The sequence below is a fragment of the Dipodomys merriami genome, unplaced genomic scaffold (assembly GCF_024711535.1).
Source record: "Dipodomys merriami isolate MVZ:Mamm:240054 unplaced genomic scaffold, mDipMer1.0.p SCAF_177, whole genome shotgun sequence".
Taxonomy (NCBI): Eukaryota; Metazoa; Chordata; class Mammalia; order Rodentia; family Heteromyidae; genus Dipodomys; species Dipodomys merriami.
The window spans coordinates 1,325,705-1,352,811 of record NW_027203126.1 but is presented as its reverse complement, the minus strand read 5'-3'; the positions used below and the strand labels follow the sequence as shown (position 1 = coordinate 1,352,811).

Genomic DNA, 27,107 nt, shown 5'->3' with positions numbered 1-27,107 from the left:
CCACACCTCTACCAGGAAAATGAAGTGTGCCCCAGGTCACCCCGGCCAGGATAGATGAGACCCAAGACACTCACAGACTTAGCACCGTTTTCAAATAATTTATTAGGAATTTAAAACAAAATAAAACCTGGAAAAAGAAGTTACAGATGTGGAGAGAAGAGACACTGGAGGGGTGGGATGGTATCTTGCTGGCTTTGAAACACCATGTAACATCTTTTTTTAAAAAAAAAAAAAACAACAAACAAACAATTCAGAAGACAGACCCATGGTTTGGGCCCTTTGGATGAGAGGATCCAGGAATGGAAAGCTAAATCTCTTAGGACTCAGCTCAAATGGTAGAAAACAAAAATAAAATAAAATAAAAATCAATAAAATGCAGCTTCTCTTTTATTAGGAAACAATTAAAAAAAAAAACCCAAACACAAACAGCCGCGCATCGTTTTTCAGTAACAAAGATTATTGCTTTGAGTTCTTGGGGCTGAGCACCTCACAATGAGCTCTCTCCAAAGGGCGCTTTGAAGGGGGATGGGGCTGAGGGAGGGGGAGAAAGCTCAGGCCCGGGACACAGAAGGGGGCAATCATAGGTGGGCCTCAGCCAGGTGTGGCTTTGGCTTTCTACCTGGAGCCTCTCTGTCTTTTTCCTTTGGAGCCCGCTGTGGGGTAAGGAACTGCCAAGGGGCTCTGGCACAGGACAATTCTGGTGGGCTACTTCAGTGAGACAATGCGGAGGTTCCCTGAGAAGCCCTTTGCGTTTCCCTTGGCATCTGCTCCATACCAAAATGCCCCCCACCCTCTACCCGAGGGAAGGGGGGGGTTCAGAGCAGAAATGGAGGAGGAGCAGGTCCAATCTAGGCAACGGGGGGGGGGGGGGATGAGGAGGGGATGACAGGGAAGACCTTTGGAGAGTCAATTCCTTTCCAGGGGGTGGCTCTGGGTAAGCCCATCTCTTCCCTCATCCGGGGGTGGGAGTGGGGGAGAGACCCAAGACCTTGGGAGAGAGGACTGGCCAGAGCTGAGGCCTGTAAGCTTACAGTAACGGTGACTGAGGAGGGGGCAGAAACAGGGGGACAGGGGGAGACTTTGCCCAGCGGAATCAGGCTATGCCTCCCTCCTTACCCCCCCCCAGGGGTCTTAAAGAGAGGGGTAGGCGCTTCACCTCACAGTATTTACATATGATACAGGACACAGGGCTGTTCCAGGGGCTCGGCCTGGCCTACCCACAGCCCTGCCCTCCCCTCCAGGGCTGGAGGGAGCCGGCCAGGTGTCCACACCCACAGAGACACTTGGTTCTCAGCCAGTGTGTGTGTGTGTGGGGGGGGTACCTGGCCCCTTGCCCCCTGTGGCCTGGGGCTTCACATTCACAAACCTAGAAATAGTTTTAAAAACGGTTTCTTAAAAAAAAAAACAACAACAACAACAAAAAGAAAAACAAAAACAAAGTAAAGAGCAAAGGAGGGGAAAAAAATATCAGAATTAAAAACCAGGGCTTGAGGCTGTGGCCTGTAGCAGGCTCCCTCCGCTCAGTCTACTATGCACAAATACAAAAGCCTTGGGGACAAGGAGTGGGAACTGGGGGGCGGGGAAGGTCCTAGAGGGGAAAGAGAAGTTGGGGTGAGGGGGTCATCCAGGGGTCTGGGACCAACCGGCTAATCCAAAATAAATAAAAGCAGGTAGGGAGAGGGGCAGGTAGGGGACAGGGGGAAAAGGCAGAAAAAAGGAAGTTAGTAGGGGAGTCAGATGTTGGGGCAGCAGGGCAGGGGCTGGCGGGGGAGGAGGGGGCAGGCAGTAGCGGTGGAGTCGCGCGTGGGAGCAGGGTGGCTGTGGCTGAGGTGTCCCGCCCCCTGGCTGGCTCGCTCTGGTCCTCAGTCAGCTGCAGGCTGGGGTGCTGGAAGACAGGGGTGCAGTTATGGGGACATGAACCCCCCAACTTCTCCCTCTCTTAAGACCTCTCAGAGTTCCCTTCCCAAAAGAGCTTTGTTTGCAGACTCTCCCTCCCCCCACCCTTTCTCTCTTGCTTAGTCTCTCTCTATATATACATATATATAATATATATATGTATATAGCTAGCTCAAGGCTAGCGTTCTACCACTTGAGCCACAGCGCCACTTCGGGCTTTTTTTCTTTTTGCTTATGTGGTGCTGGGGAATCGAACCCAGGGCCTCATGCATGCAAGGCAAGTGCTCTACCACTTAGCCACCTTCCCAGCCCCCACTCTACCACGTTGAACGAAAGTGCCACTTGGGATTTTCTGATAATTAGAGATAGAGTCTCACGGACTTTGTTTGCTGCCAGAGCTGGCTCTGAACCCCAATTCCCAGATCTCAGCTCCTGAGTAGCAGGGATTGTAGGTGGGAGCCACCAGTGCCTACTCTTTCCTTTTTCTTTCCTCTTTTTTTTTTTTGGTCAGTCGTAGGGCTTGAACTCTGAGCTTGGGCGCTGTCTCTGCACTCTTCCACTCAAGGCGAGCCCTCTACCGCTTGAGCCACAGCGCCACTTCCGGTCTTCTAGTGGTTTAGTGGAGATAAGAGTCTCACGGACTTTCCTGCCCAGGGTGGCTTTGAACTGCGATCCTCAGATCTCCTCCTGAGTAGCTAGGATTATAGGTGTGAGCCACTGGCACCGGGCTTCTTTCGTGTGTGTGTGTGTGTGTGTGTGTGTGTGTGTGTGTGTGTGTGTGTGCGTGTGTGTGTGTGTGTAGGAGTGGAGACGATCTCACAGTGTAGTCCAGGTTGGCCTCAAACTCACAATCTTCCTGTCTCAATTTCCAGAATGCTAAGATTATAGGCATGACCACCAAGACCAGCCAAATGTCACCTTCTCAGGGACATCCCTGAACCCTTCATTTCCAACAGCTCCCTCCTCCCATAGGAATGCTTATTTGTTTACTTGATTGGGCCTTGAACTCAGGGGCTGGGCACTGTCCCTGACCTCTCTGTGCTCAAGGCTAGCGCTCTACCACTTGACTCACAACACCACTTCCGGATTTTTCTGCTTACGTGGTACTGAGGAATCAAACCCAGGGCTTCATGCATGCAAGCAAGCGCTCTACCACTGAGCCACCTTCCCAATCCCCTGTTTGTTTGATTTATGCCCACAATCCCCCTTCTCACCTCCTGCCACCTGTCCCCTGCTTCAGTGGTACCCATTGGTGAAGGCTGTGGCAATCAAGGGACCCTAGAGGGGGGGAAAATGAGACTCTTTGAATCCTGGAAACAGTCTGAGGTCTCCTGCTCTGTGGGGCAGATGGGGCACAGGCCCTTCACCCTGCCCACAGTACCCCCCCCCACTGCAGATCGACACATCACCACCTCCCAGGGGATCCCTGAGCTGGCCTCCGTGCGGTCAGAGATGGAGCAGGTGATGAGTAAGCACCCGCCACCCCAATGGGAGCCACTGGGAAGTGACACTTCCTGTCTCCATCTGCCTCCTCCTACTTTGGACAGAAGAGGCTTCCTGCTGCCCCTCACCTTTGGGATCTGAGATCACTAAACCTGGCCACTCACCCCAAGACTGTGGCCGAAGCCAGTGCTGGGAGCAGGGCTGGCGGCGCTGATGTAACTGCTGACCCCTGAATCCTGGTTGGCCGCCCCATAGAGCTCAGCCATGGGGCCGGGACTGGTGGTTCCCAGGAAGCCCCCTGTGCGGCTGGGAGTCGAACCTGGAGGAGGAGCCATCGTCCAGGGGTGAGAGCCTGACAACCCAGAAAGAAGACAGTGATAGCCTTGAAGGTCCTCTGCCCCTTCCTGCCCCCCTCCCCGCCCCGACCTGGGCTCTTCCATGCTAACTTGGTTCCCAACGCTTTGCACATGCAGTTCCTTCCCCCGAGAACACTTTTCCTTCTCCTCCTCTTTGGCCTTTTCTAGAGGCCCCAGCCCGGAGCTCCTCTGCTTTCTGAGCAGCAGGCTACCCTTCAGAATTATGGCCATTTGAACTGTGATGTCCCCCTCCCTGCCCCAGTCTGTAAGATCTGGAAGGCAGACCCCCTGTGTGTGTAACTCCTGTCTGGCTCATCAGGAATGGCACCGTGCCCAGCAGTGAGTAGATGCTCAGTTAATACTGAGGGATTACATGAGCCTTGTTGACAGGGGCGGGAGGGGCATCGTCGGTAGTCCCTCCTCCCTCCTCTGGGCTTCCTCTGTCCCCTGCATTCCCTTCCCAGGAGGCCTCACCTGTCCCTCGAACCACAGCTGCTGCTGCGGCGGCGGCTGCCATTGGTCCGTAAGCAGTGAGAGGAATGGCTGAAAGACAAGGCGTGGGCACACTCAGCGTGGCTGGAGGAGGCCTCTGCCATCTGGGCATGATCATCATCATCTCCCGCCTGACTCTGCACCCAAGGGGTCACCTTTGGACCACCATCTTGTGACCTCACTCTATGGATGGGAAAAAAGGGAGGGGGGAAGGTCCCAGCAAGTATCTCAGCCTCAATTTCTCCCCTAGACTCAAGAACATACTCCAACACTCATGGAGGGATTGTTGGCTATACTTCTCTCTTCTCTCTAAGTCCTGGACCTGGAAGGGCTGGGAGAGCTTGTCCCTGGTCTCAGCGCAGGGATGTGTCCTGGGGCTCCAGAATGTCCCATGGGTCAGGCTAAGATGAGGCTCCTCTTCCCCACCCCAGCACCCCTCAGAGCCAGCCAGATATGGCCACCCCCTCCCCCAGCCCCTTCAGTCCCCCTTTCCATCAGCCTCTCCAGTCAGGGGCCTTGCTCTGCCCTCTGTCCACCTCCAACCTCTTCCACAGAGCCTCGCTCTGGGTCCAACCACGGGGGTTCATGTCTGCTGAAGGAGCAGAAGGGATTTGCTTTCCATTTGCTTTTGTTTTGTTTGAGACAGGGTGTCACCATGTAGTGGAGGCTGCCTCCAACTGACAATCCTCCTCCTGCTGAATGCTAGGACTATAGGAATATACACCCACGCCCAGCCAGGAGCTCTGTTTCACTATTGTGTTGGCTGGAGCCGGTGAGTGGCTTCCTGGGGCTGAAGACTTCAGGGTTTGCACTTGGTAAGTCTGTGGGATACCAAGCTCTCATCTCAACCATCACCACTTGGAGCTGTTTAAGTGACCCAGACAAGGCTCCTTTAGATCCTCAGCAAAGCCATCAGGCTGTGTGTGCAGGGGGGAGGCGGGGGGGGGGGGAGGATTCAAATGCAGAACTTCATGGTTCCTACATCCGGGAGGGGTCTTTCCCAAGATACTCAGACAGCTGGCTCCTTCTTAGACATTACCTCCTCTGAGAAGCCCTCCCAGAATACAGGCTCTGAGCCAGTCCTAGGGGTGGGGGGAGACCTTCTGACTTTCTCACCTTTTGAAATCTCTTACTTACTGGTTTGTTTTACCCCCCCCCCCTTTAATTTCTTTTTTCTTTTAGAATATCAGCCCCCTTATCTGACTTATTGTGTCCCAGGACCAGACCCAACCCTGGCACAATAAATATGTACTGAACTCAGGAGGAGGAAGAAAACAGCCAATTCTCCTACCCGCCCTCCTTCCCCCACTTTGGTGTATGTGCCAGTCCCGGGCTTGAACTTAGGGCCTGGGTGCTGTCCCTGAGCTTTTTTGTTGGAGGCTTGCATCTATCGCTTGAGCCACAGCTGTACTTCTTTTTGGTGGCTAATTGGAGATAAGAGTCTCATGGACTTTCCTGCCTGGGCTAGCTTTAAACCCTGATCCACAGATTTCATGGGGTCTGAACTATGGGCCTGGATGCTGCCCCTCAGCTCTTCAGCTCACTTGAGCCAGAGCACCACTTTCTGCTTTTTCTGCTTATGTGGTGCTGAGGAATTGAACCCAGGGCCTCATGCATGCAAGGCAAGCGCTCTACCACTGAGCCACCTTCCCAGCCCCAGATCTCAGCCTCTTGAAATAGCTAGGATTACAGGTGTGAGCCATGGTGCCCAGCCCAACTCTCCTTTTCTCTCAGGCAAGAGAAAAGTTTAGATGCCAGATGCCCAAGAATGGCTGAGCTGGCAGGGACAGGGGCTGGGCACTGAGGTCTCCTTTTCTGGCCCATTTCCACAGCGCAAACTCAAAGAGGAACCAGTGTTAGGGAGTGCTTATCACCGAGTAAAGAGTTACTTCTTTTAGTGATAAATATTTGTTTCTCTCTCTAGGCAGTACGTTCCATGAAAGCTGTCTTTCCCTGCCCCAAGGGCCTGATGGTAGTGTGTTACATAGTAGATCCTTAACACAGTCCGTCCTTTCTTCCCTCCTTCCTTCCTTCCTTCCTTCTTTTCTTTTTTTGTATGCTAGTACTGGGGCTTAAATTCAGGGCTTGGACATGGACACTATCCTTGAGATTTCTCACTCAAAGCTGGAGCTCTACCACTTGAGCTACAGCTCCATATCTGGCTTTTGCTGGTTAATTGTAGACAAGAGTTTCATGGACTTTCTTGCCCGGGCTAGCTTCCAACTACAATCCTCGGATCTCAGCTTCCTGAGTAGCTAAGATTATAGGTATAAGCCAGTGACAGCTGGCTAGCACAGCCTTTAAAAAATATTTATTTATTTATTTATTTTTGCCAGTCCTGGGGTTTGAACTCAGGGCCTGGGCACTATCCCTGAGCTTCTTTTGCTCAAGGCTAGCACTCTATCACTTGAGCCATAGCCCCACTTCTGGTTTTTTTTGGTTGGTAATAGAAGTGTAGAGTCTCACAGACTCTCCTGCTCGGGCTGTCTTTGAAGCATAATTCTCAGATCTTGGCCTCCTCCATAGCTAGGATTACAGGCCTGAGCCACCAGTGTCTGGCTCTAGAAACAGACTTTTTTTTTGTTGTTAGGTCTAAGACTGGGACTTGAGCTCAGCACCTGCTGCTTTGCTTTTGCTTATTGACTAATGCTCTATCAACTGAGCCACACCTCCAACCCCCTAGCGCAGACTTTTTTTTAAATCGGTTATGGGGCTTGAACTCTGGGCCTGGGCGCTGTCCCTCAGCTTTTCAGCTCAAGGCTAGTGCTACCACTTGAGCTACAGTGCTACTTCCGGTTTTCTGAGTGGTTTATTGGAGATAAGAGTCTTGCAGACTTTCTTGCCTGGGCTGGCTTTGAACCTTGATCCTCAGATCTCGGCCTCCTTAGTAGATAGGATTACAGGTGTGAGCCACCAGCGCCCAGCTAGCACAGACTTTTTTTTTGGGTCCAGTCATGGGGCCTGAACTCTGGGCCTGGGTGCTGTCCCTCAGCTCTTCAGCTCAAGGCTAGCACTCTACCACTTGAGCCACAGCTCCACTCCTGGCTTTTTTTTTTCTTTTTGCTTATGTGGTGCTGAGGAATCGAACCCAGGACCTCAGGCATGCAAGGCAAGCACTCTACCACTGAGCCACCTTCCCAGCCCCTAGCACAGACTTCTTTACACAATCAAAAAGTCTCCCTCCCCATCCAGGTTCCAGGTTAAATGCAACTCAGCTCACGGTAGTTGGTTTCTTCCTTCTGTCCCTTTCGCCCCATGTTTATCTGTTCCCTCTCTCACTTTGGGGGACCCCTGAGCACCCCTTGGAAGGAAGGTCTCATCTAAAAAGCAGTATCCACGCTCAATATCTTCCATACACGGTCAGGTCTCAGAGAGGAGCCCGGGTGGGGTGGGAAGAAGCAGGCTGGACAGAAAGCCAGGACACCCTACATTGTGTGCACCCAGCTCCCCAGCCCGGCCCAACTCACCCACTCCTCAGCTAGCCCCAGTGGGCTCCCACTGGCCAACCACCTTTACCCCACTTTTCCAGAAGTCACAAATGGGGGCCCCCAAAGGCTGCTTCAGCAATTCAACAATCCATGGCATACATTGACAAGCCTATCATAGGGTCTTGGTAATTTGGAATTTGTTGCCAATATTTAAAACTGAGTGGAAGAAAAAAAAACGAAGAAGAAAAAAAAAAAAAACCTACAAAAACAGAAGCTGGGATTGTGGCTTGTCTGGGAACGAGAGACCCAGAGTTCTGAGTCCACACCCCTCAGCAGGGCCACGGCGCCAAGTACACGCATGCATCCTGGCTTGCATGGGGCCACTTTCCACCCCCCCCCCCCCCGTGCCCCCCATCCCCCAGGCCCACTCTGCTCTGCTTTTGCGATCCTGACCTGTTCACTGTTGGATCCCAGAGCCTCTGTGGTGCCTGGCGCCTGGAAGGTGCTAGATCAATATTTGCAAATGGATGAATGAGTGACTTTACCTCCATTTGCTTGGCTTGGCTCAGTGCCTCACTCTGAAGGGCCATGGAGCTACAGAGACTGGTCAGTGCCCGGGGCCCAGTCCGCTGTGGCCCCACAGCCAAGGGGCTGGTGGGCAGGAGGAAAGGGTCCCACTGAGCTCTCCCCGGGAGGGTCCCGAGCAACTGACCTGTAAGCTCGGGGAGGACTGGGGCGCTCGGGAGTGGGGTCCGCTCTACACGGAATTCTAAAATGAAACGGAAAACAGCTTAGGAGGAGGTAGGGGAGCCTCTCGGGCGTGGCCCAGGGGGCAACCACGGGGTACTGAGGGAGGGGGTGGGTGAGCACAGGCCCCAGCAGGCAGGTGGGGGGCAGGGGACAGAGAGAGGACAGATGGAGAGTCAGAGCAGGCAGTCACCACCTACATCGTGGGCCCAGGGCAATCAGTGGTGGTGTCACAATTCTGGGCGCTTTTTGGTTTTTGCTTTTTGGGTCAGTCGTGAGGCTTGAACTCAGGGGCCTGGGCACTATCCCTGAGCCCCTTTTGCTCAAGCCTAGCACTCTACCACTTTGAGCCACAGCACCACTTCCAGTTAGCTAGTGGTTAATTGGAGATAAGGAGTCTCATGGCCTTTCCTGCCTGGGCTGGCTTCAAACTGCGATCCTCAGGATATCAGCCTCCTGAGTAGCTAGGATTATAGATGTGAGCCACTGGCATCTGGTTTTTATTTCATTCTCTTTTTTATTATTATTTTATTAATTAATTAAAAATTTTGGGGGGGGTCTGGGCCTGGGTGCTGTCCCTGAGCCCTTCAGCTCAAGGCCAGCGCTTTACCACTTGAGCCACAGCGCCACTTCTGGTTTTCTAGTGATTTTGGAGATAAAGAGTCTCATGGATGTTCTTGCCCAGGCTGGCTTTGAACCGTGATCCTCAGATCTCAGCCTTCTTAGTAGCTAGGATTACAGGCATGAGCCACCGGTGCCCAGCTATTAATTAATTAATTAATTTGTTATAATACTAGTGTTGGAACTCAGGGCCTCAGTTTTGGAAGGCAGGGGCTCTACCACTTGAACCATGCACCCAGCCTGCTTTTTGTTTTGTTTTGGTGCTGGCACTGAGGCTAAATCTCAGGCTCTGGGCCCTGACCGCAGCTTTTTCCCTGCAAGGCTGGCACTTTACCACCTGAGCCTCAGCTTTCTGGTGATTAAGTCTGCTGGGGTTGGCTTTAAATCACAATCTTCAGATCTCAGCCTCCTGAGCAGCTGGCCACTGGTGCCTGGCTACAGCCTGGCTATTTTGGCTCAGCATTATAAGTAAATGAGAGTCTTATAATTGTTTGATATTTTATGCTTGAAAGAAAACAACACTGGATAATCACAGGACCTTATTCACACTCTAGTGTTGGCTTCATGTCCAATTACAAATGAGGGTGGATTTGGTATCTCCAGAGTGCTTTGGGATCTTGCAAGGACTCAGCACAGAACCCTGGCCACTGTAGGTGTGACAGGGAAGGTAGGGCCCACTCTGGCTCTTAGGGACCCCCACCCACTGCAAGCTGGGTACCCTCCCTGGGTGAGAATGATACCTCTGGACCCATGAGGACAGAAAAGCAGGACGCAGACAGAGGACAAACAGCCTGAGAGATGACAGTGCCACACAGCGCCATGGAGGGAGTGATGGAGAATGGGAAAAGCCCTCCTTCTGCAGACACGCCCTTCCTTCCAAGCCTCCAGCAGGCAGACACCCCACACCCACCCCAAGTCATGCACCCCAGACCCCATCTGCAAATTGCCTGAGAAAATGAGGGACATGCTGGTGGCGGGGTGACAACAAGGAGGACTTACCGGGGAACTGGTAGGTATAGCCAGGGGCAAGGCCTGTGTAACTCCGGCTGGCGTAGGTTGTGGCTTGAAAACCGGGGTAACCTGACAGGAGCAAAGGGGCAGTGTCAGATCTGTCAGATCCGTTACCCCTCCTCCCACCCCTCCTCCCACCCCTCCCTGGGACCGTGGCTGTGGATCTGAGCCACATAAATTCCTCCCTCCCGCAGTGATATCATGGAAAACCCCCAGGCCTGCTTTCCAAATACCTGGTGCACGTCAACCCCCATGATAAACCCAGAGTACACTTTGGTTATCTCATTAAACCTCTTAAGCACAGTCACAGCTAGGTACTATTGGAAGCCTTGGTTTATAGACTTGGAAACTGGCTGAGAACAATCCAACACCTGGACCAAACTCCTCTGTGCTCCAGTCCTCACCCTCCTCCTGCCTTTATCAACTATATACTGAGTCTCTCTTTCCCTGGGCTCCAGCCACAGGGCTTTCTTTGGGGGCTTCTCAAATTTGCCAAACTCATTTCTACCTCTGGGCCTTTGCACCTGCTGTTCAGGTGCCTCAGCTCCAAGTCCCACCCAGTGATTAAGTGAATGAGACCTCATTAAGTGAATGAGGTCTTCTCATTCCCCCTCCCTCATCTGTCTCCCCGCCCCTTACACAGCACTGAGGTCTTTGTTCAAGAATAACTCATGGTTTCCATAAATGCCAACTTTCTGTCTTTCTCAAGGGAAAAAAAAAATCCTATAATTAGTAATGTTGGTGGAATTGGGAGTTGAATTCAGGTCTGACTAGCCCTGAGGCTCTCAACCACAAATCTATTTAGCATAGGGTCCTCCTCCTCCTCCTCCTCCTCTTCTTGCCAGTCTTGGGACTTGAACTCAGCGCCTGGACACTTCCCGGAGCTTTCTTTTTTGCTCAAGGCTATGGTTCTACCACTTCAGCCACAGCGCCACTTCTGGCTTTTTCTGTTTATGTGGCACTAGGAATCAAACCCAGGCCTTCATGCATGCTAGGCAAAGACTACCACTAAGCGACATTCCTAGCCCTTTCTTCCTCTTCTTTGCATCTTTTCCTTCCCTTCCATCCTTCCCTCTATTCTCCTTTCCTCCCAATTCCTTCCTTCCTTCCTTCCTTTTTTATTGGTCGTGTGGCTTGAACTCTGGGCTTGTGCACTATCCCTACATTCTTCAGCTCAAGGCGAGCGCTCTACTCCTTAAGCCACAAAGCCACTTCCGGTTTTCTAGTAGTTTATTGGAGATAACAGTCTCATGGACTTTCCTGCCCAGGCTGGCTTTGAACCACGATCCTCCGATCTCAGCCTCCTGAGTAGCTAGGATTACAGGTGTGAGCAATAGGACCCCAGCTTCATCTTGGGAGCCTTTCTAACTTCCACAGAGCATTTTTTTTTTTTTTTGGTCAGTCCTGGGGCCTGAACTCTGGGCCTGGGCACTGTCCCTCTGCTCTTCAACTCAAGGTTAACACTCTACTACATGAGCCACAGCGCCATTTCTGGCTTTTCATGCTTATGTGGTGCTGTGGAATCGAACCCAGGGCCTCATGCATGCGAGGCAAGCACTCTACCACTGAGCCACCTTCCCAGCCCTTCCACAGAGCTTTCTTTCTTTCTTTCCTTTTGTTTTTTCTTTTGCCAGTCCTGGGCACTGTCCCTGAACTGATTTTGATCAAGGCTAGCATTCTATCACTTGAGCCACAGCACCACTTCCAGTTGTTTCTATTTGTATGGTACTGAGGAATCGAACCCAGGGCTTCATGCATGCTAGGCAAGCACTTGACCACTAAGCCACATTCCCAGCCCCTATAGAGTTTTCTTTAGGTACCTCCTTAAGTCTCCCATACCCCGCAAGCACTCTGTGGGGACAATGCCCACTCACTCCTCTCTTGCTTGAAGGACAGTCCCATGAGGACAGGTCCTGTCCCTCCAAAGCCACCCCCTAAGCTGTGTGCTGGTGGCTTACACTTATAATCCTACCTATGCAGGGGGCTGAGACCTGGGAAGATCTCCCTTCAAAGATAGCCTAGGCAGAGAAGTTTTGAAGGCTTCCAATTAACCAGCAAAATGACAGACTAGAGGCATGGCTTAAGTGGTAGAGCACCAGCTGTGAATAACTGAGCCCAGCAATTGGGCAAAGCCAAGTTCAATCTCCAGTACTGGTGCATGCACGCACACCCCCTCCCCCGCCACAGTCACAGCCCCCCCCCCACCTAAAAATTATCTGAATGACAAAAAGGAGGAATTTTCTTTCTGCTTTTCCAACGGCCTTTGTGTAAATGCTTTCCCCTCTGTCTGGAACAGTTTTCTTTTCTTCCCTCCTTGCCCATAACTGGCTTTGCCTCAACCTGAAGAGTCTACTCTGCACAAATGTAATTTATTTTCCAGTTTCTCTAAGTCTTAGTGCAACTTCTGTGGCCATACTCCTTTGGTATCATATACTCCAACCTAAATCTATTTACCTTCTTACTTAGGTGTCTTTTCTAAAAGACTTTTAAATCTTAGGAAAGGCACTGTTGAGATCCATGACACAGTGCCCAGCTCAATATCTATTTACTGGATGGACAGATGGATGGATGGATAGATGGATGGATAAGAGATTGGATAGATGGACCAATTAATATGGGGCAGCTGGACTATTTTCCCAGCTGCCACAAGGGGGCAGAACTTGACAACCAAACCACCCCACCTTAGGGCAGGTCTGCCAGACCCAATGAGATGCCTTGCCTCCACTCCTGCCCAATGACTCACACAGGAGGGCAAACCACAGAGATGTGACACCCACGCACCCCCCTGGTAGCCTGGGGAGCAGTTCCGGGCATGAAGAAGCCGCAGATGCAGGCCTAGCAACGTACCCAGCATGCCGATACCCAGCATGAAGGCGTCCATTCCATAGGGCATGACTCGAGACCTTCCCCTGGCTGAGCCCGTGGGAGACATTACCTCCTTTGGCTGAGCTTTCTTACATTCCACCTGCAATGAGACCTGACAGTCAGTCCCTTCTTAGGGCTAGGGTCACTGTCCCCCTCCCCCCCATCCCACACTGGGCCTCATTCTTCACATTTATGGAGCATTCGTTATGTATGCAAAAGGTTTTGCAGACACCAGTTCCATGGAACAAGCATTCGCACTGAACTGAGTGAGTCCCATTTTTTTTTTTTTTTTTTTTTGTCGGTCGTGGGGCTTGAACTCTGGGCCTGGGCGTTGTCCCTTAGCTCTTCAGCTCAAGGCGAGCGCTCTACCACTTGAGCTACAGCGCCACTTTCGGTTTTCTGGTGGTTTTATTGGAGATAGGAGTCTCACGGTCTCTCCTGCCCGGACTGGCTTTGAACCGTGATCCTCAGATCTCAGCCTCCTGAGTAGCTAGGATTACAGGCGTGAGCCACCAGCGCCCGGCTGAGTGAGTCCCATTTTACAGATTCCCCAAACTGAGACTCATGGGGAGATCCACTTCACCATGGTGTGACAGCATCATATGGTGTCAGGGGAACAGGTGTCCGCCCAGCTCACGGTGAGCAGCCCTCCTCGAGGCCTCTGGAGTCCTACTCACTCTTTCAGCACCCCAGCCTCCCTCTAACCTCAGCTCACCATTTTGTTGTTGATTTCATGGAAGTGGATTTCACACACTTTCTCCACGATGTCCTCACTCTCAAACGTGACAAATCCGAACCCTGGAGAGGTGGGACAAGGGGCAAGGGTAGGGTCAGAAGCAGGTTGATGGTCAACACCTAGCCCCAGGCCATACAGATACCACAGCTCCTCGTTTGTGGGCAAGTGTCTGAGATTTAATGAAAGGCTCTAGCCACAGCCTAGGAGCCTCTCAACTACCAGCTGACACAGGGTTTCAGGTCCCAAATTACAGATGAGCAAAACAAGGCTCAGCAGAGTGAAGGAACTTGCTCAGAGTCACACAGCAAGTTAGAAAGCGGCCAAGATGCCACAAGAACCTAGTAGTCCCTCAGGAGCAGAGGGGGACAAATTCCAGGACCCTCAGAGATACCAAATCTATACTGTGCCCTCGTCCCTTGGATTAAATGTGATAGTATTTGCATGTACCCCCTATACACACCCAGCCTGTATACTTTAAACCATTTCTAGATGACTTCCATTACTTAAAACCCATGTAAATACTAGGCAAATAGTTGTCATGCTGTATGGTTGAGGAGAAATGTCGGCTTAGTACGGGTGTAATTTCCAAGAACACAGGCCAGGGTCTTGCACATGCTAGGCAAAGACTCTACCAATGAACTATATCCTCAGCCCTTTCAATTTTTTTTTTTTTGGATCCAAAATTCCTTGAACCTGAAAATGTAAAACCCATAGGAACAGGGGTAGGGGAATTCAGGAAGGCTGTAATTTAGCATGCCTTTTCTTTCCTTCAGTGCTTTTCAAAAAAAAGAGCACCCAAATATATCCTTGTGCTCAGATATACAGACACACATATATACATACACATATATGTAGCCCATAGCCACTCCCCACAAAGGCCCAAAGAAGAAACAGCCATTGAAGGAACAGCCTAGCCTCTTCCAGAGTATCGCCAGCATCTGGATGGATTTCTCAGAAGGGAAGGCCCTTGGGAGATAAACAACCAGACCCGAGTACTCCCAAGATCCAGATGACCACAGGTTCAGGGCCAAAGTGGCTAGGGGACTGAGCTTGGCCTAGGGTAGGGGGCAGCGGCAGAGCAAAGTGCCTGGGACAGTGGAGTCAGCCCAGCCCTGGGGCAGCCTGGCCTCAGCTCTAGTTACCAGCCACAAGGTAAACCACCAGCAGAGGCAGACTTGGCCCAGGGAAGGGGGGTGGGGGGCAGCGGTGGGTGGTGGAGGGTTCCGATGAGGAGGGGGGAGGCAGTCCCCTGCTCCTCTCAGTGTCTGTAATTGGGCAAGTTTCTAGCACAGGAAATGGCGGGACAAAAGCCTTCTGTAAGGCCAGGCCCTGGAGAGGATGCAGATCCTTGGGGATAGAATGTCAGGAGGCAAAGATGAAAGGGCAGCTGTGACCTGCCCCCCTGGCTGACCACAGGCCCCCTGGCCCAGCCTGCAGAAGGGGGAGGGGGCACACTCACCTCGGTGCCGGTTGGTGGTTTTGTCAAACATCAGCATGGCATCGTCCACCTGAAATACAGCCCTGCCATGGGGGATCCACCAGACACCAGAGCCCCCACAACCCGCTCCCGGCCCACACCAGCCTTCTTTATTATTATTATTTTTAAATCAGTCGTGGGGCTTGAACTCTGGGCCTGGGCGCTGTCCCTGAACTCTTCAGCTCAAGGCGAGCACTCTACCGCTTGAACCACAGAGCCATTTCTGGCTTTCTGGTGGTTTATTGGAGATAAGACTCTCACGGACTTTCCTGTCCGGGCTGGCTTTGAACCATGATCTGCAGATCTAGGCCTTGTGAGTAGCTAGGATTACAGGTGTGAGCCACCAGGGCCTTCTATATCCGCTCTCGGTTCAGTGGACAAGTTTCCCCTCAGTACCCTGACTCAACATTCGCAGTCCATCATTCTTCAGCTCCCAATATGTGCCGGCTACTTTGTCCCCATGATCTGCACTTTCCTTGTAGGGAAAAAAATCCCCCATGGTGTACATTAAAAAAAAAAAAATGGCACAGAAAGGTGCCATTGCCTGCCCAAGGTCACACAGCCCATCCTGAACCAAACCAAGAAGGAATGGATGTTAAAGAGAAGGAAATACGGGGAGCAAGATTATGAAATGCAAAAAGGCAAGGCCAACAGGACAGCAGTCAGACTCAACTCCCCTCTCCTGGTACAGATCTTTTCTCTAATTGAGGTTTCCTTTCGCTAGAGGCTGTAATTAAAGCAAGTAGAGCTCAGTGCCTGGGCTGCCTGCCTTCCACTGACTTGGGGGGTGGGGTGGGGAAGGGACGAGGGAAGATCTACAGTTTCCCTCTCTTAAATGCCAGTCATAGCTCCTTGCTACTTCCTCCAGCACTTCTTGCCTCTTTTTTTCTTTTCTTTTGTTGTGCCAACACTAGGGCTTCAACTCGGGATCTGGGTGACTTTTAACTTTTTGCTCAAGGCTCATGCTCAACCACTTACGCCATAGCTTGGCCTCCAGCTTTTTGGTGGTGAACTGGAGCTAAGTCTCAGAAACCTTCCTTTCCAGGCTGCCTTTGAATCTCGATCCTCAGATCTCACCTAGCTTCTCGAGCAGTTAGGATGACAGGAGTGAACCACTAGCCCTTCTGGCCTTTTTGTCTGATTCACCAAAGGTCAACTCCTCAGACTGTGGGCACAGTCTATCCCTGGCTTCCCTTCCTCCCATCTCCAGACCGACCTTCCTGTACCCTGTTAAAAGTGGACGGTGCTGACCCTGAGCTACAATGCTCCTCCAGCTCGCCTTTAGCATCAAGCCAGATCCCAGGAGCATCTTAGAGGGAAATGATGGCCCCCTTTCCCCTGCCCCAAGGAACTTCCAGCCCTGGGCCCTACAGCACAGCACCACCTTCACCCCCACCCCAGCACTTCAGGCTTCTGCCTATCTGTTTAAACCCCCTGGAAAACAGACACAGAGGCGGCTTTTGATCAAAGCTCAGGTTTTTCAGTAGAGCAGGCCTGAGTTGGAATCCTGGTTGTACACTGGCAGGTTAGGTGACCTGAGGCAAGGCAAGTAGCTTTAGGTCTCCAAGACTTGGATTCTTCATCTGTGAAATGGGTATGAACAGCAACTATCTCCTAGCAAGGTGTTAAATGAGATAGTGCACGCAACACTCTTTAAAAAGTACCTGGGATTTAGTGAATGCTTAATAACTAACAGCTGCTGTTTTTTCTTTTATACGTGGAGGGACTTGGCCCACAATCACATGGAGGAGGCTGGCAAAGCTTAGAGGGCTGAATGGCTTCAAGGTTCTGTGAGAAGATCTGTGGTCACTGCTCGATGGAGCACCTTGGGCTCCATTAATTATTTCTTGAATGGACGCAAGGGAATGAACAGAAGCAACAGCCACACCTTTATCCCTAATCCCACAGCTTTTGAGTTCTTGCCCGACCCACAAACTGATGGAGGCCAAATCCAGTCTTTCCGGCCCTCTTTTTTTTTTTTTTTTTTTAAACCTCCCCTCTTTCTATGCAATCTTCCAAACTCAGTATGTACCTGGGTCTTTTAACATCCTCCAACTGGGGCTTTGGCTGGACAGATCTAGGCCTACACCCCATTGGGGTGGTAACGGGTGGTACTGGGGTTGAAGCCAGGGCAGAGAGGAAGGAAAATGGCAGGGATCCAGGGTACCTCCATCGGTGTCCCCCCTCCACCCTCACCCCCCCCCCATCCTCCTGGGGCCAGCTGAGAGGAGGGAGGGCTCTCAGCCCAGTGTCCTTAATAAGCTTTGGTCTCCATGGGAACCCAAGGGCAGGGGGGCTCATGCAGGGGGGAGGGGAGGCGACCGAGGCCTGCTGACCAGTGGGAGCCGCCAAGTTCGGCGACCACTAAGCCTGAGTGGCAGCCATGGCGGCTGACCATTGTTTCCCCCCCACCCCCCCACCTCCCCAACCCCGGCGGCGGCAGGGGCCCCTCGATCCGGGCCAGGGAGGGAGGTGGTGGGTGGCCCCCTGCCGCGGGGCCCTTGGCATTCCCGGCTGTCCCCCTCGCTCCCTGGCAGCCTATTCTCCGGCTCCCCCTGGCCTCCCCGGGCCGGTTTCACATGCCAACGCCGATTTAGGCCCGAACAAAAGACGCGGCCGCTGACGGCTTCTCCTGGGGCCCGGTTGCCGTGGCAACGCCGGCCCCGGGGGCAGGCGGCCTCCAATCACAGCTGCTGGATCAGATTAGTGTGAGCTCTAATGCTCGGCGCTCAGACACAAAGACACCCCGCCGGAGCCCAGCCCGGGCCTGCTGCTTCCCAGGAGCGCCCTTCTCTCTGTCTCTCTCGGTCTCTCCGTGTGTGTGTGTGTGTGTGTGTGTGTGTGTCCGTGTGTGTGTGTGTGTGTCCGTGTGTATGTGTCCGTGTGTCTCTGGGGCCCAGGCCCGACCTGACCAAGTCAGGGGGTGCCAGGTCCCCATGGAAGTGGTCTGAGTCCATAGGCCTCTTGGCCCCAAACAGCCGCCCATTTCCCCAGACCTTTTTCCAGCCTTGGCCTACTGGGAAACCTGAAATGCCTCCATGGGAAAATGGAGCCTCCACCTCCTTTAACCTTGACATTCGGATGGCTCTTTGCCATCTCCCTAGAGGACTTTGACGTTCACACTGCTCACCTGGTCTGAGGACACCTGATTGTCCGGCCAGTGCCACGCCTCCTAACCTTTTCATACTCTACCTCTTCACTGACCCAGAAGTTAAAAGATCCATGCACCTCACAGTTCAGAGCCAATCCTCTGGACAAGATCAGAATCTGGGGTGTTTTCTTCACTTCCCACCCATAAGCTAGGGGACAAGGGGGGGGGTTATCAACCTTCCCAGATCCTGCTTTGCAAGTCTCTCCATCTGTGCACACAGGGTACTGGGTACAATGGGGAAGTCATATTGTTTATTTATTTATTTTGCCATTCTGGGGCTTGAACTCAAGGCCTGCACACTGTTCCTGAGCTTCTTCGTGCTCAAGGCTACTACTTGAGCCCACAGCATAACTCCTGGCTTTTTCTGTGTATGTGGTACCGAGGAGTTGAGCCCAATGCTTCATGCATGCTAGGCAAGCACTCTACCACTAAGCCACATTCCCAGCCCGGGAAAATCATATTTATTGTCTCCTTATCATCCACCACTAGGAAGGGGTGGCGGGGAGGTACAGCTGCCCGTGGCCTGGACAGGTGCAAACTCTCAGGAGACCAAAGTGGGGGTGGTGGGGGTGGTGACTAGATTGAACTGGCTACAGGAGCATGTCCTCCCCTGGGAGAATGAAGATAAGCAGGAGAAAAAGACCGGGGAAGGACAACAAAAGAACACTACTGTGTGGCATCCTTCCCCTGGGGATGTCCAGTCAGAGGCCCACAGATGGGCCAGGAGCCTGAACAGTGGCCTGGCCTGATCTCAACCCACAGAATATACCTAGTGCCTCTTTCACCTTTGGTAGGATGGCGGGGTGGGGGTTGGAGGGAGGTAGCCTGGCTCCAGTCCCCTCCTTGCTACTGTACTCCCCAGCATGTTCACAATCCCAGCAAGCATGTCCCCTCCCTCCGCAAAGACCCACCTTCCCAAACTGCTCAAAATATTGCTTCACATCTTCCACCGTGGTGTTCACCGAGAGGCCCCCAACAAAGATCTTCTTCGTCCGAGTCACCATCTGTTAAAGGCAGGGAAGGCGAGAGTGGGCATCTGAGTCCTGTGGCCCACCGCCACCAGCAGGGGCTCGCGCCTCCCTCCCACCCCCGCCAGGATGCCAGCTGACAAGCTCTCTGTGACCCCAGCCTCTCAGAAGGGAACCCCCTCCCCCGCCAAGCTCCCGCTTGGAACACAGGCAGCTGTGTACCCCACACCGTGGCACACGAGTCCTCACTCAGGCCTCCTTCTTGCCCCCTCTCCCCCCTCCCCCTCCGGGGTCTGGGCCTGGAAAATAACCTCCCTTAAGTCCTCATCTACAAGGGAAGGGGGGGTGGACTAATGACCCAGATCCACAGCCTACCTCCAAAGCCCCACCCGCCCTCCTGGGAGATGCCAAGGCCATGGGGAAAGGAGGGGGTGTCCCTGAACTTAACTCCGACATTTTCCCCATCAGCCTCCTCCTCCCCACCCAACCTCTGGCAGCCCCGTGGCCCCAGTCCTGTTTTAGGAAGAACACATGGTCCTAATTACCCCAGGAGCGCATGGCTAATCCACAGCAATTCCCAACCCCATCCTAACACTAAAGCACCTTCTGTCACCAAACTGCTTAATGGAATTAACCCAATTCCGACCATGTGCTCCCTGGTACGGCTTCCTTCGGATACCTGCTCGGTAATTGCTTTCAGGCTCTCTGCTGGACCCCTTCCAGAGATGTCCCTTTCCTGTCTCCTAAAACTGTTCCTGTCCCTTCATCTTGTCAGGACCCCGGAGGCCTTGATGGAGTCCAGTGGCTCCGAATCTCCAAGCCCTCTCATTCTCACCACCCCTTTACAAAGGGGGAAACTGACATTTCCTGGGGAAGACCATGTGATAATGTCCACAAACCCGGGGATCCTGACTCCCTGGCCTGTAATTGGCTTTTCTTTCTGTCCCAGAGAGGCAATGCATTAAAAAGGAAAGAAAGAAAGATCTGGCTAGTTGCCATAGGCCTGGAATCTGTGGTACCTGCCCTGTAGCACAAGTTTGGAGTGCTACGTCATTCAACTGCTCAGAAATCCACTTTCTGTCTACACTGCCCCTTCTCCTCAGGAACACCAGAGAAAGGGAGCAGACACAGATAACCTAAGTCAAAGGATAACAGGTGACCAGCTTCTTGGTTACCTTCCCCCTCTGCAAGCCCAGCACACCTCCCAGGAGAGGGAGGAGGTGACAGGAAGTGGGAGGGGGCATCAGAGTAGGCTCCTGGTCAAAATCTAACCCAGCTTCAGGGGGCAATCCTGTCCTATTTTTGACCCCCAGAAGCTCTAGGCATAAAGACTGTGATCTATGAGGTCAAAATTAAGACTCAGGGCCCCAGACTGTACTAACTTCAAATACAGAAAGACCCATGAGGTCCCACACATTCAGCGCCCCCTCTCCCCCTTGCAGCCTACCCCAGAGCACAGATGTTCACACGCACAGGGCCAGGGACACTCCCTCTTCCTACCCCAGCCTATTCTAGAAACACTCCACACGCAAGATCCAGAAGCATCTGCCACTGAAGGTGATGCTGGGAAAAATCAATGTCCAGAGTCGCCCGAGGTGATTCCCAAATCTCAGATGCAACACATACCTTAGGCTGTGCTCTCCGAGGAAAGGCCACCTTGGGGTCAATCTGAAAGACAAGGGGGACGTTTACAAGTCTTCGTTATCACATTTCTTCTGGTCCTCATCCTACAGCTTTCCATTCTGAGCACCTCTCTCATTCTGGAACCCAGAAGGCACAGGAACCAACAACAGCCTCAGGCAGGAAAGCACAGTGGTTAAACAAGGTACTATGTTCAAATCCCACTTATAGCACATCCCAGCTGTGAGACCTGGGGCAAGTTGATCTAACCTCTCCGAGCCTGAGAGTCAAGCTTACCTGCAAAATAGACGAATGAATAATACCCACCTCAAAAGGTCATTTGCGGATTACCAGAGATAATACATTCAAAGCACTTGACATGGTGTCTAACTCACAGTAAGAACCAGAAATGATGTAAGCCAAATCTTTTTCCTTCAAGTATCAGGTCATCAAGAGCCTCCCTTGGTTAAATGACTTCACACAGCTATCTGTCTAGGGAAGGCATTCAACTCTGACTTTAGAAGCCTTGCAAATGGAAATATACTTTGCCTGGGAAAGAGAGAGAGAGAGAGAGAGAGAGAGAGAGAGAGAGAGAGAGAGAGAGAGAGAGAGAGAGAGAGAGAGAGAAGAGAGAGAGCTACAAGATGAGAGTTCAGAACTACCAGGAATAGACTTAGTTCTGTTTCCTCAATCCTTCCAGCCTCTAGCAACCCTCCTAGAAGCGGTAAGCAAACAGCTCCCGATAATGAAGCCAGGCTTGGGGCGAGGCAGGGTGCCTCAAGTCTTTGATGACATGAAAGGGCATAGGACTTGGACTTTAGTAACTTTGGGCTGCTTGCCAAGTCTGTGATCTTAGTAACTTCATTCACCCCCCCCCCAGCCTCAGTACCCACATCTGCAAAGTGGGGACAATCACTGCCATTCTCCCCAGGGACAGCTGTGAGGCCTTAAATAAGATAACATAGGTGAAGAGCTAGGCACCTGTCATCCTAACTCCTCAGGAGGCTGAGATCTGAGGATCTTGGTTTGAAGCCAGCCTGGGCAGAAAAGTCTGTGAAACTCTTAGCTCCAATTAACCACCAAAAAGTCAGAAATAGAGGTGTAGCTCAAGTTGGTAGAGCACTAGGCCTTGAGTGGAAAAAGCCAATTGAGAGCATAAGGCCCTGAGTTCAAGCCCCAGTACACACACACACACACACACACACACACACACACACACACACACACACACACACACACACACACACACAGGTGAAAGCAGCCCTTTGTGAACTGCCCTTCATTTCACAAACAAAAGAGCTATTACCAGGAGGCCACCTTTGCCCTTGGCTGGGAACAACCAGAGGGAAAAATCAAGATGCACTTGGACCTGGGTACTCCAGCGAAACTGACAAACAGCAAGAGACAGGGCATGAGACATTGTGACCAACACAAGACCTAAAGGCAGGGTCATTCTAGACAGTTTCTTGTCACTCATAGGAATGCACATCATTCAGAAGTTGAGTAGCCAATCACAAGGAAGATGTGTCTTTTCCCAAAGTTCCTTCTGTTCAAAATGGCACAGACCGGGAAGGAGCCCTCTGCCAGTTTCCTACTGCAATCTTCCCATAAAGACAGTACCTCCCAAATCCATGCCCAGGGCAATGCCTCCTCCAGCAAAAGCCCCCTGGGCTAAAGGAAAGAAAAAAAAATCCAAGATGCCTATGGTCCCTGTCGGAAGTTTTGATTTCACACTTTTATGGACATTTTCAGTCTGTTTCTCCCAGATGCAGCGTCCTCAGACACCTATGTACTTCAGACGGTCCCTCTGCACAGGCCCCAATAGGGAGATGGTATCCAAGCCACATTCCCCCTGACTCACCTGTAGCCAGCCGTGGACACTCCCCACCGCCCACTCTGACTCACAGCTGGCAACATAAATAAAACCCAACAAGTAAATAAAAGGTGGAAGTCAGAACCCAAAATAGACTCCCCACAGCAAATCTCCCTCCCACCCCCTTCTCCAACCCAAAGATGCCAAACACAGACAAAGCCCTTGCCCTTAGCCAGTCCTGGTATCCTAAGGATACCCATCTCCCCATCCTTCCTCCTGCTCTCTCTTGTCCTTATCAATCTTTCACTCCCCCCCTTCCAGGCCCCAGCTCCTAAACTCAGGCTTCCTGAGTTCGGCAGGAGCCATCAGTGCATTCTGAGGACAGGGGATGGTAGGAGAACAGGCAGCTTGATGGCAGATAATCACCAAAAAACAATAGGCCACTGTCTCTCCCTTCCCAGCCTGGGTCACTCGGGCTGCGCCAAGAAGATCCTTTCAGAGCGGGCAAAGTCGAGGCCTGGCCTCATTTGCTCATTACTGTAAGCAGAAGTGGGAGCCACTGGGCAGAGATAACAGGCGCTCGGGACAGGCGGTAATTGAACAAATTCTTGGGCACAACCAGCCATTGTTGCAGGTAAACAGGAGCCAGTGATTGACCTAAGCAAGGGAGGCCCAGGCCAGGGGAAAGAAGGGGTGTGTGGAGACAGGAGCTCACTCTGTCCCAGGCCTCCCCTCGCAGACAGACACCCCCATCACTTGATTCCCCCCCATACACCCCTTTGCCTTCTCCCCCTAGAACTGGCCTCCACCAGCGCCCCCTGCAGGGTCCAAGACACTGGGGAACAGTGGGGCAGGAGCAAAATGTTCCAGGAGTTTGAATGGCAAAGAGTTTCTCCTAAGGTCTAGTCTTCAGAAGGTTCCCCCCACTCCACCTCCCCTTCTGCACCCCTTCAAACCATCTAGCTCCCTTCTCATAAAACTCCTGCGAGAGTGAGTGAAGCAGGGTCGGGTCTTCTACACAAAGCAAGAAGCTCATTGACCAAAGTCAGGGGCTGAGGGAGGGAGGAAGGGAGCAAAGGAGGCAGAGAGACTCACTGATGCTTTGCCATTGGTCTGGAATGGAAAGGGGTGGGGGGGGGGGCGTCAGCAAGAGCCACATACTAGTTAGAAGTTCAGAGAAGTCACCCGGCGGGGTCACTCTAGCCCTGACTCACTCACTTGGGGTTAGGGGAGGCAGGCGGCCCCACCCCACACTGCGAGGCACCAAGATTAGTACTTTAGAAGGCCAGAGGTGCTAGCTGGCTTATGCCCTCACCCATACTGCGGGGAGGGTGGGTGGGTGCTGGGAGGGGGAGGAGGCGGTCACAGCTCACCCCCGACCTGGGAATCTTTCTTCCTTCTTCTGCAATACACCTCCCCCCCAACTCAAGTGAAAAAGTTTCAGAGCATGGCAGCCTTCTTATTCAACTGTCCCCTCAGGGGCCATGGGGGTGGGGGGAATCAGGATCATCTCCCTCTCCGCAGCCTTCTCTCTCTCTCTCTCCCTTTTCTTTCTCTCTAAGGAACCCCCCTTCCCCCCCCCCCCCCCAAGGCCACTCACTGTTTTGGAGTCGAGCTCGTGCCGCGATTGCGCCAGTACTTTATCCACCCCCGCCTGGTCCATGAAAGTGACGAAGCCGAAACCCCTGCGCCCGCGTTAGGGAGAGAGAGGCAGATGGTTGCGAGTGGCGGTGGTGGAGAGGGGGGGGCCGAGGCGGGCGAGGCGGGAGGGCGCAGGAGCAGGGGGTGAAGGGCTCACCTGGATCTCTTGGTCAGGGGGTCCCGCATCACCAGACACTCCTTCACCTCCCCGAACTGGCCGAAGTATTCGCGCAGCCCTTCTGTAAACCACACACCCCGCCTTCGGACCGGCCCCGGCCCCTGCGCCCTCCTTCCCCTGCCCCCCCTTTCCCTCTCCCCTTGTCCTTTGCCCCCGGTGACCCCGGCGCGGCCCGGCCGCCCCCGCGCCAAGCTGCCCGCGCGCTCCACACTGCCCCCTCCGCCGCCACCCTGCACGCGCTGGGCTCCCCGGGCGCCTCCCCGAGCCCACCGGGCTCCCCCCCCCCGGGAGACCAAGGGCCCGAATGGGGCTGGAGGGTGTAAAGGGGGTGGGGGGGACACCGCTCCGGCCGGGTTCCCGCCGCCCCGGGAGCCGCCTTACAAAAGTTTGAGCCGCAGGTGCGAGCGGAGTTGGCGCTCCCGCCGGCGGGTCCCGGGGGCCAAGCCCACCCCCACGACGCCCCCCCCGAACCCCTTCCTGCTGCTCCCCTCCGCCCGCTGGGCCGTGCGCGCTCTGCGATCTCCCTGCGCCCCCGGGGTCCCCCGGGCACGAGGGCGCCCGGGGTCAGCGGGGGCGGAGGGCCGGGCCGGGGTGCCCGGGGCCCGGGCTCAGGCTTGGGGGTGGGGTGGGGGGGCTCCGGGGCGCCCGGCGGGGCCGGCAGGCGCTCCCGGGCTGGCTCACCCTGCGTGGTCTGCCAACTGAGTCCCCCGATGAACATCTTGCTGCGGGGAGAGGAGAGACACAAAGGGCCCGCGTGAGCGCCGGGCGCCCGGGAGCAGGGGGGCGCGGGCCCGGGCCCCGGGGAGGCCCGGCCCGACCCGGATCGGCCATGTTGGCGGGGCTGGGGCGGGCGCGGGCCGGGCAGGCCGGGCCGGGCCGGGCCGGGCAGTACCAGGGGTCGTGCGGCGAGTCCGGGGAGGCGAGGCCGGGCTGGGGCGCGTCAGTCTCCATCGGGAGCCGCGGGCGGCGCGGGCAGCGGAGCGGCGGCGGCGGCGGCGGCGGCGGCGCTCGGCGCGGGGCAGATGAGGAGCGCGGCGAAGGGGGCCGGACGGACAGGCCATGCTGCCCCCTCCCCCGACCCCGCTCGGGCGGGCGGGCGGGCGGGGACGGCCGAGGGGAGGGCCCGCCGGGGGCCGACCTGCCGGCTCCTCCCCCCGCCGCCCTGCGCGCATAAAGCCCCGCGCTCACCCGCGCGCCCGGGCGCCCGCGGAGGCGGCAGCGCCGGGACCCCCCTCCCGCCGTGATCGCGGGTCCCTCCCCCCTCGAGACCCCCCCCCTGGTGCGGGCCGGGGTCGGGGCGCGGCCGCGCGCCCCCACCCACACCGGCGCGGGGGCCGGGCCGCGGGAACGCCCTCCCGGGATGAAGCGCTGCCCCGTGCCTTCAAGGTAGCTCGGTTCCGGGGATCGGGACCCCCCCCACCCCTCCTAGCCCCCTCTCTCTCTCAGGTCCCCACTAGCCAGCATGGACGGGACCTCCCCACAATCTGCTTGGGGTCAGGTTGGAGGTCGCCCCGGTGCGCCCCAACCCCCACCCATTCCAACTGGTGACAGTCCCTCCTCCCTCCCCCCTGTCAGAACCCGAGGCCGCCTTGGGAGCACCCCCCACCCCCAGTTTTCTTCTGAGCCTGATTTAGGGTCCCTCTCCGGCGGCTCTGGTATCCGGTTTGGGGGAGCCCTCTCAGCGCCTCGCGTCCGACAGCGGCAGCACCCCGGTAGGAGTCGCTTAGTCCCCCTATGCCTCGGCTGTCCTCCGAACTCCCCCACAACCTATCTTTCCACACTCGTGGTCCCTCTACAGTCCATTGAGAAAAAGAACCCCCCCCCGTCCCGAGCCTTGGTCTCCACTTTGGGGGGGGGCGTCCCCAACTCCGTGTGTGCAGCTCCGCCTGCTTCGCGCTGCCTGCCCCATTCCGACTCCGGGTCCCAGGCACCGCCGCCCGCTCCCCACCCGGGCCGAGGAAGCTGGGGAGGAAGGCGGGGCCCTGCAGACCCTCCTCCCCGCTTCCAGCTGGGGAGCCCGGTGTCCCCCCCCCACTGGGACCCTTCCCCACTGGGTGCGGATCGCCGCACCCCACCCCACCCCCAGAGCAGAGTTCTAGCTCGGTGGAACCGCGTTGGGAGAAGCCGAGCTCCCTCCCCACTGCGTGCTCAGTTACGTCCCCGGGTCGATCTCATCCTGAGACCACTTCCCCAAGAAGACAAACTTCTCTCTTCATCTCTCCCACAGCCCCGCCCCACCCCCTAACTTCTGGGTTCACTGAGATCCTTACCCAAAGCCATCTCCCCTAACACCTCAAACCGGCTCAGGTCAGCCAGGAAAGAATGATTCTGAGAAAGGATGTTCAAAGGGGCGGAGGCCACCTTGCCTCTCTCTGTGTCCGAGCCTGAAGACCTCAAAGATCCCTGGTTGAAATCCAGCCAAGAGAGGGTGAAAGCTGGGGGTCTGAGACAGTTACTACTGACCCCCTACCCCTGTACCTGCTGGGGGAGGGGGCTGGTGTCAGTGCCACCCCGCCCCTCCCTCACCTCCCACTCCTTCCCTCAGCCCAGCCAGATAACCAGACACACGACGCACCTTCACACCTGTCCAGTGTTCAGCCACCTTCGATGACCGTCCGGCTCCAGGTCTGGAGACCACCCTCCGCCTGGTAGCACACTTCCCAT

The 27,107-nt window shown here is 54.5% G+C and overlaps 1 protein-coding gene across 6 annotated transcripts; it reads right to left on the bottom strand.

Annotated features, from left to right (window-relative positions):
• Positions 1–78: 78 nt before the first annotated feature.
• Positions 79–27,107, bottom strand: LOC138829810 (RNA-binding protein Musashi homolog 1-like). 6 transcript variants are annotated; one of them, XM_070026326.1, is made up of 15 exons: positions 27,027–27,107; positions 25,125–25,165; positions 24,423–24,504; positions 24,225–24,309; positions 20,818–20,859; positions 19,135–19,227; positions 15,055–15,103; positions 13,575–13,657; positions 12,842–12,959; positions 9,983–10,063; positions 8,328–8,384; positions 4,170–4,238; positions 3,504–3,691; positions 3,111–3,174; positions 79–1,885 (listed from the first exon to the last, which is right to left on the bottom strand). In XM_070026326.1, the coding sequence occupies exons 2-14, from the start codon at positions 25,159–25,161 to the stop codon at positions 3,133–3,135; spliced, it is 1,026 nt and encodes a 341-aa protein (XP_069882427.1). In that variant the 5' UTR covers positions 25,162–25,165; positions 27,027–27,107; the 3' UTR covers positions 79–1,885; positions 3,111–3,132. The 6 variants fall into 6 exon arrangements, with proteins under 6 accessions (XP_069882427.1, XP_069882426.1, XP_069882428.1 ...); XM_070026325.1 differs by having other exon boundaries at positions 27,019–27,094; XM_070026327.1 differs by having other exon boundaries at positions 3,504–3,658; positions 27,019–27,094.

Excerpts from the sequence above, each read along its gene's own strand:
- LOC138829810 (XM_070026326.1), bottom strand. The coding sequence starts at position 25,161 with ATGTTCATCGGGGGACTCAGTTGGCAGACCACGCAGG. Across the intron at positions 24,310-24,422 it reads CCCCTGACCAAGAGATCCAG|GGGTTTCGGCTTCGTCACTT; the intron begins GTGAGCCCTTCA and ends ACGCGGGCGCAG. Across the intron at positions 4,239-8,327 it reads AGTCCTCCCCGAGCTTACAG|CCATTCCTCTCACTGCTTAC; the intron begins GTCAGTTGCTCG and ends CTTGTCTTTCAG.